The 7,933-nt window shown below is 39.4% G+C and overlaps 1 protein-coding gene across 1 annotated transcript; it reads left to right on the top strand.

Annotated features, from left to right (window-relative positions):
* The first annotated feature begins 434 nt into the window (after positions 1-434).
* Positions 435-5,485, top strand: LOC105056817 (cryptochrome-1). Its single transcript, XM_010939142.4, has 5 exons — positions 435-964; positions 2,226-2,444; positions 3,040-3,746; positions 4,022-4,821; positions 5,245-5,485. Exons 1-5 carry the CDS (start codon positions 625-627, stop codon positions 5,294-5,296), a joined length of 2,118 nt encoding a protein of 705 aa, XP_010937444.1. The 5' UTR covers positions 435-624; the 3' UTR covers positions 5,297-5,485.
* Positions 5,486-7,933: the final 2,448 nt, after the last annotated feature.

Below are 7,933 nucleotides of genomic sequence, written 5' to 3' on the forward strand. Positions count from 1 at the left end.
TTGCGTAGCTAGAGTTGCTCGAGTAGGTCAGGTGGTAACATGTCTAGGATTTGCGCTATGAAAGAGTGATTCAGCTAACTTGACTGCTGTCAGATACTTATGCTACATGGACTTATTATGAGACTTTTAAATTATTCATTTGCAATGGGATAGGCATATTTCTAGATGCATCAGAATGCTGCCGACCGTATTTCCCAAAACTTCAAAAAGACTGTGTGGCCGAGATTGAGGGTATTTCTGTAAGATTCGGTGGACAGGGGGGACAAATCTTTAAACTTGCTGAGATGAGATGAAAAAAAAAAAAAAGATAATGGGCAAGAAAGCGACCTGATAATGAGAGCAAAACCACTCATTCAACCATTACCAAAAACAAAAAAGGAACAAAGAAAAAAAAGAAAAAAAATCAAAGCCAATCACTCCAATCCCCACATCCATTTGGCTCAAGCCCTGTCCCCCACCAAAAAAGAAAGAGAATAAAAGGAAAGAAAAAAATTGAAAAAAAACTCTGATGGCTTTTTTGCTTGCAGCCCCCCAGCATGGTGCAAGTTGCAGCATGGTCTGATCTTCTCTTATCCCCATTTTCTTGGGAGGAAGAAAGAAGGAATATAGAGACTCCATAGAGTGATGACAGGAGGTGTTGGCAGCAGCAGCGGCAACAGTAATAATAGGAGCATAGTATGGTTCAGGAGGGATCTGAGGGTGGAGGACAACCCGGCACTAGCAGCTGGGGTGAGGTTAGGGGAGGTGGTGCCTGTGTTCATCTGGTCCCCTGAGGAGGAGGGGCCCTACTACCCTGGGAGGGTCTCCAGGTGGTGGCTTAGCCAGAGCCTCCTCCACCTGGACTCCTCCCTCAGGAGTCTTGGCACGTCCCTTATCACCAAGAGGTCCTTGGACACTGCCTCCACCCTCCTTGAGATTGTCCACTCCACTGGTGCCACCAATCTTTTCTTCAATCATCTCTATGGTCAGTTTGTCTCTCTCTACCCTATCTCTTTTTCTTTTCTTTTTTTTTTTTTGGTAGGTATCTCTTTTTCTTTGGCCATGGTATGGATAAGGCTGTCTACCTTATTATTTTTTTGGTATTCATGTTTGGATGAACTGGTGTTGTTTTGTTTAGGTTGCGTGGGTTTAGTTATTTCTTTGTAAAATGTCTTATGTTTTTTATCTTTTCATTTTTATCCTTTTTTTCCCCAGATACGTCTTTCCCCTTTATTCTTGTGTTTTCATTGGTCTTGATTCTTTATTCAATTAATTTAGAGTGATCTCAAGTCATTTTATTCTTTTTTTCAATGTGTCCTTGGGGTTCCTATGTTATTTGTCACTTGGTTTCGTATGATGTTTCTGATAGATTTGATAGCTGGGAAGTTTTGATACAGATTTCATCTCCGAGTTCACTAGTCACCCCCCCCTCCCCCCCCCCCAACCAAACACAAACCAAAAAAAAAAAAAAGACTATCATGCTCTTAAACCTGTTCATTTGGGTACCGGTTATGCTATTTTTTTTATGGTAGAGACCTGTTCTTGTATTCAATTCCCATGCTATTTTCTAACCAATAAGTATGTTGCTACTTTTTTGAATTATCAAACGCTTCCTTTCTAATCTCGATAAGAAAATTGCACATCTTGCTTATGGTTTTCTTCTCTTCTTTATTCTTAATACAGGATTTGGCCTTTTCCTCTTTTTCATTGATCTTTGAACATAATGAAAGTTGGAACATGTTTTCCCCTTAGTATATAATCATCTGGCTGTTTTGAGTTTGAGTCAGATGCATATTAGATTCAAAAAATAGGAATTGGTTATTTGGCACATGGATCCTTACCCACATCAGTTTCAGGATTTGATTTACTTTTCCCTTTGTTAATGTTCCTCTTTTTCTCATCGGCACCGAACATGTGGGGCAATTATTCTTTCTTGTCTGTTGTTCTTGTGAGTGTTGAATCGACCATAGTATTTCAACACTAAAACCATTTCTTTTCTTCTGATTAGTTGGGCACCATTTTGGTTTTACCTACTATATGTCTTGGCTTATACTAGAGGACATTGATGATCAGGCAGTTTGAATGGAGCATTTTCATGAGTTATAGGCATATAATTTACTACTCATCTCCAAGTGCATCCAACTTGTGTTGTACACTACTAAGTGATTAAAGAACAGAGGTTACAGGTAAACAGATCTTGATTATGTAATCCTGGCATCTGACTATCCTTTTTTAATTTTCTCCAGATCCTCTGTCTCTTGTGAGGGACCATCGTTTGAAAGAACTTCTGAGTGCTCGAGGCATAACAGTCCGTTCATTCAATGCGGATTTGCTCTATGAACCATGGGAAGTTCACGACGAAAATGGCCGGCCATTTACAACTTTTGCACCTTTCTGGAATAAATGCCTTAGCATGCCTTATGATCCAGCAGCACCATTGCTTCCACCCAAAAGAATAACATCAGGTATGACCTGCTTTTATGATATTGCACCTTTTACTCTTCCATTGCTGATTTAGCTACTGTGAACTAGGTCAGCCTTTAATTGAACATGGAACATTTTATAGTGTCACTTGCTGTTGCTACATTGGCAATGTTCTGTTAATATATGACACTGTAGTGGAACATTGGAACGTTTTACTGATTGAATTACTTTTCATAATTTCTTAGCTTTTCAAGCATTAATTACTCTTTGATAAAGAAAGGCACATTGCTGTGATACTAACTTTGGCCTTTCAGACTTGAAAACATTCTTGATCAGAATTATGAGCTTCATTGTGATAACGGTGAACATGCTGATTATTTATCAGGAAATTGTATGAACTTTTAATTCACCTTGTTAGTCATCCTACAGTTGTAAGCTGAAATGTAACCTGCATCTTTTGGAGCCTTGGTAGTCCTTATCTAATATGCTGCATATATATGCTTTTAAATTTTAACTATTTCTTCGAACTTTCAATCTGAATTGTTTATTGTTTTGACATTAAACTTAGAAATATCAAGGAGATAGTTTTTTCGTTAAAAGCGCCATTCCTCAAGTGCTCTCACTCCATTCTATCAGGTGATGTATCAATGTGCGCTTCAGATACTCTGGTCTTTGAGGATGAGTCTGAGAAAGGAAGCAATGCACTTCTTGCTCGAGCATGGTCACCAGGATGGCGCAATGCTGATAAGTCTCTGACTGCCTTTATTAATGGACCACTGATTGAGTACTCTGTAAATCGGAAAAAAGCAGATGGTGCAAGTACATCTCTTCTTTCCCCTTATTTACACTTTGGGGAGCTAAGTGTCCGCAAAGTCTTTCACCTTGTTCGAATGAAACAACTTGTATGGATTAATGAAGGAAACAAAGCAGGTGAAGAGAGTTGCAACTTAATTCTGAGATCTATTGGTCTTCGGGAGTACTCTAGATACTTGAGTTTCAACCATCCCTGCAGTCATGAGAGGCCTCTTCTAGCACACTTTAGGTTCTTTCCTTGGGTGACCGATGAGGGTTATTTTAAAGCTTGGAGACAAGGTAGAACTGGATATCCTCTGGTAGATGCTGGTATGAGAGAGCTTTGGGCAACTGGCTGGCTGCATGACAGGATACGTGTGGTTGTATCTAGTTTCTTTGTGAAGGTCCTGCAACTTCCTTGGAGGTGGGGGATGAAGTACTTCTGGGATACTCTATTAGATGCTGATCTTGAAAGTGATGCCCTTGGCTGGCAGTATATATCTGGGACTCTTCCTGATGGTCGTGAATTGGATCGCATTGATAACCCTCAGGTATGATTCATGTGCAGTATCTCTTGCCAGGCCTAGCCCAAACCACCCCCCTCTCTCTCTCTCTCTCTCTCTCTCTGCGTCACGCACACACACCCATTTATTCTTTTCACTCTGGAGTAACAATTCTATTAATATGATATTTAATGTGGTTATGTCATAAATTCTATGTCATGTAGTCAATTAACATGTTTTATACATTTTTGCTGTAAAGACTTTGTATGCGTCAATCCCCTAAAAGTTTTCCTTTCTTTCGTTTCTACTGTTGGAAACTGCAGTTTGAAGGGTACAAATTTGACCCAAATGGAGAATATGTACGACGGTGGCTTCCTGAGCTGGCCAGGTTGCCCACTGAATGGATACACCACCCATGGGATGCAGCTGAATCAGTACTACAGGCTGCAGGAGTCGAACTAGGTTCCAACTACCCTCTTCCCATTGTAGAAATAGATGCAGCCAAAGCCAGACTGCAAGAAGCTCTGGCAGAGGTGTGGCAACTTGAAGCTGCAACAAGAGCTGCGATAGAAAATGGAACAGAAGAAGGCCTTGGTGACTCTTCAGAACTACCACCAATTGAGTTTCCTGAAGAAATACAAATGGAAGTGGACCATGAACCATTAAGAAATACTGCTAATTCACCAGCTGTAGTCGGGAGACATGAGGATCAGATGGTTCCGAGCATCACTTCTTCGATAGTTAGAGCTGACGAAGAGGAAGTTTCTGCAGATTTGGGGAATACTGCTGGAGATAACAGACCGGAAGTCCCATCAAACATAAATTATGATGCAGAAGTTCATAGAGAAGAAATTGACAGAGGCGGCCTTCAAACAGTGAGGGTTAATGTTGTTCAACATTTCAGTCCAGCCAGGATGCAAAGTCCTGCGCAGTCCACAGCTGACTCATCAAGCAGCCGGACAGAAAGAGATGGTGGCGTGGTTCCGGTCTGGTCGCCTTCAGCAACCTCTAGCCGTTCAGAGCATTTTGTGGCTGATGACACTGGCATTGCAAGCGGTGGCTATTTACAGAGGCATCCTCAGTCTCACCAACTAATAAATTGGAGGCAGCTTTCACAGACAGTGTGAGTATAATTTTTTTGGAGTAAAATAAGTGCAATAATTTTGTAGCATATCGCTGTACAACTAGAAGATATTGTCTTCCTTACATTTTAGCAGAAAGATCTTCACAAATTTCATTTTTATGATTGAAAAGTGCTAAAGCCTAAAGTCTTGTTCTTTCAACACTTATTTTCTGGCTTTAATAGAACAAAGATAAAATGACTCAGGTAGCCTAAATTGGCAGAAGTTTACACATAATGGTTGCTGTATGCTCATTGTTGACTCCACCTCTGATATGAAGATTCTTGTTTTTTCTTGTTAAGGAAAAATGTGCTTTTCTTTTCTATATCTGAATTACACTTGTCAGATTCCTCTAGATCCCTAAATGTTACTTATTTTTCTTCGGGCTTAATTTCTTCTGACAATGAATACATTTTGCATGACAGGACAAGCAGTTGGGAGGTGGAGAATGCGGTGCAGCCGAATGCTTTTGGGTAACTCCAAAATAGTAGATAACATATGTAAATTATTTAGCCTTCTTTCTTTGTAGCCTGATATGTATATAAGCATCCCACTTTCTGAATGATGAATTGAGCAGACAATCACATACTCTACATCTGCGGTATTGTTCATCAGATTATTTGAATTTTCTAATAAATGCATGTGCACATCTCTCTTATTCCTGAATTACACTCCATATTTCTTATTATCCCAGCATTTGATGCTGTTCTCAAACATACTGGATTCATCATTGACATCTATCATAACGTGAAGATGCTGTGACATCAAATTTATAGGATAGTGTAGTATATGACTGAATTTGGGAGTGTTGATGTTCTCATTTGTAATATCATCTGTTACATTTATAAAAAATGTCTCAGTAATGAGAATTCTCATACAACGTTTGAATTTTTGTTTTGTTCAATAAGTTAACAATCGAGCCTTTTCCAGGTATTCATGTTCAGCATTATTTTTTTACTTCCAAGAACCATGGGTTTTGTCACCACCACCGAAATCCACAGTCAGTCTCCAACAGTGTCACCTTGTGCTCCTTTCCTTTTTCTTTACCCTGTAATGCAAATTAGCTACTCTCTGTACCAGGGACCCACTATGTTTCCGGCGCAAAAGTTCTTGTGTTTGTAGCCCAATTTATTTACAACAAGCTCCACTTTTTTGAGAGGAAATGTGGTGAGGCCCAAAGCATGTATTAAGAGAATGAAAGTACATCCCCTCAAAAGAGTGAAACAAGAGCAAAAAAGAAAATAAAAGAAGCAGGGAAGGAGCGCAAAAGGACCAAAAATAAAAGCAAAGTCAAACCAGCTCCAGTTTATAGAAAATAGGAAATAATAGGTCTCGATTCATCTACTGTGACTCTTGCATGGTCCATTCTTTCATAAGGTAGAACTTTGGCCACAAAAAGTCTCGATGTTCCACCTTATCTGAGAAACTTGTTGATTTGCGCTCTGGCCCCAACACTACTTAAGCACCAGAACAGGTACATGCCACCCTTTTATTGGGTTCTTGGTAAGAAGAATAATTTAGAAGAATACACACCAAATTCTGAGTTTGGAAGGTTACACACCTAATTTAGATGCAAACACCCTGCCACAGGCCGAGAACATCTAATAAGAATATGATTTTCAGATTCTGCACTCCGTAAATAGAAGCGACAAATAGTTGGATCAATTCATCTCCATCTTTTGAGGCTCTCGTGCGTAAGAATTTTAGCTATTGTGAATCTAATTCCTCCTCCTATCTTTAGCTTTCGCTTTATTCGCGAGTCATTTCTTCTCCTTTTGGAATATCCCTTCTCGATGGCGATGTCCACCCACATAATTAAGGACATGGTAGATGCTTTTAGTAGCAAACCCTCCCTTCAAAGACCATTACCATCTAACAGTCTTGTTCTGTTCCCAGAGAGGCCTGTTGCAGAAGGTTATCAAGTTGCTAGTACAATGCAATTTAAAATATCCTTGCTGCAGAGCAACAAATTGCTACCTTAGTACTTGAAATGCTTTCATCTGAAATACTTGCATTCAACTCCCCCTTTGGCATGAAGCTCATGATCTTTTTCATACCTGTTAGTCTGGTTGTTTCTAGCATGGGTATATGATCAAATGCATTTTATCATGCTTGGAAATATTTCGCCGGCTACTGGATGGTATTAATCTATCATAATATTTTGAAGTCTTCACGCCTCAGAAGATCAGGAACTCCAATGTTTAAATTAGGAAAAATTAGCACCTAAAGTCTATAACTTGTGGGAGATTCGAGTTCAGGTGTCGCGAGGATTTTTCGAAATGTGACAGACAAGAAAATTTGTTTGAATAATGCCCTCATTGCACAAGTTTAATAATCAGGAACCTTCCTGTCCATGGAATAATTCAGATTCTTGTGCAGTCCTTGAAGAATATCAGATAAAAAACATTTCAACAGAGAAAGATGTTGACTGTTGAAGTAATTCTATAATAAGGAATCAAAGATAACCATAGATTAGGCAGTAAGAACAAGCAGCTATAAACTGGAACATTATCTTCTATATATAATGATAATATCACACAGAGTCCAGCATGCATGTTAAGACTCCGAGGCTCATGCTCTCCCTCTTCTCTCATGATGGGAGTCCAGCGGGAGAGTTCCTTCAAGTAATTCATGTCAGAAGCGTTGCACAACAAACTGCGTCAGCGAAGGTCCCTCTCTGCTGGGCCTTTCTACAAGCAGTCAGGACACCGATTCAAAGAGGCCCAAAAGAAAACAGCAGCCTACTTCGAGTTAGACTCAGAATCGTAGCCGTGCCTGTCATTAAAAAATTAGATAAAGAAATCCTTCTTATCCTATGAGGATATCCATAATCCAAATTAAATTACAAGTAAAACTTCACGAGCATGTTTGATTGGAGAGAGTTAAACTTTAAAATGAAAATGAAATTGAGTGATTTACATTCTAACTGTTTGGTTGGATGGAGTCCGATTCTCATTCCGATTGTAGAGAGAATAAGAATCCTTGATCCTCCAAAATTCAATTCTTATTCTCTCCTAGTATTTAAATCTTATTCTGATTCTAATTCTAAAGATAAACCAAACACATTAGGGGATATGGTCATTTCTATTTGAATCCATTCTGATCATTGAACCA

The sequence above is a fragment of the Elaeis guineensis genome, chromosome 13 (assembly GCF_000442705.2).
Source record: "Elaeis guineensis isolate ETL-2024a chromosome 13, EG11, whole genome shotgun sequence".
In the NCBI taxonomy this organism is placed as follows: Eukaryota; Viridiplantae; Streptophyta; class Magnoliopsida; order Arecales; family Arecaceae; genus Elaeis; species Elaeis guineensis.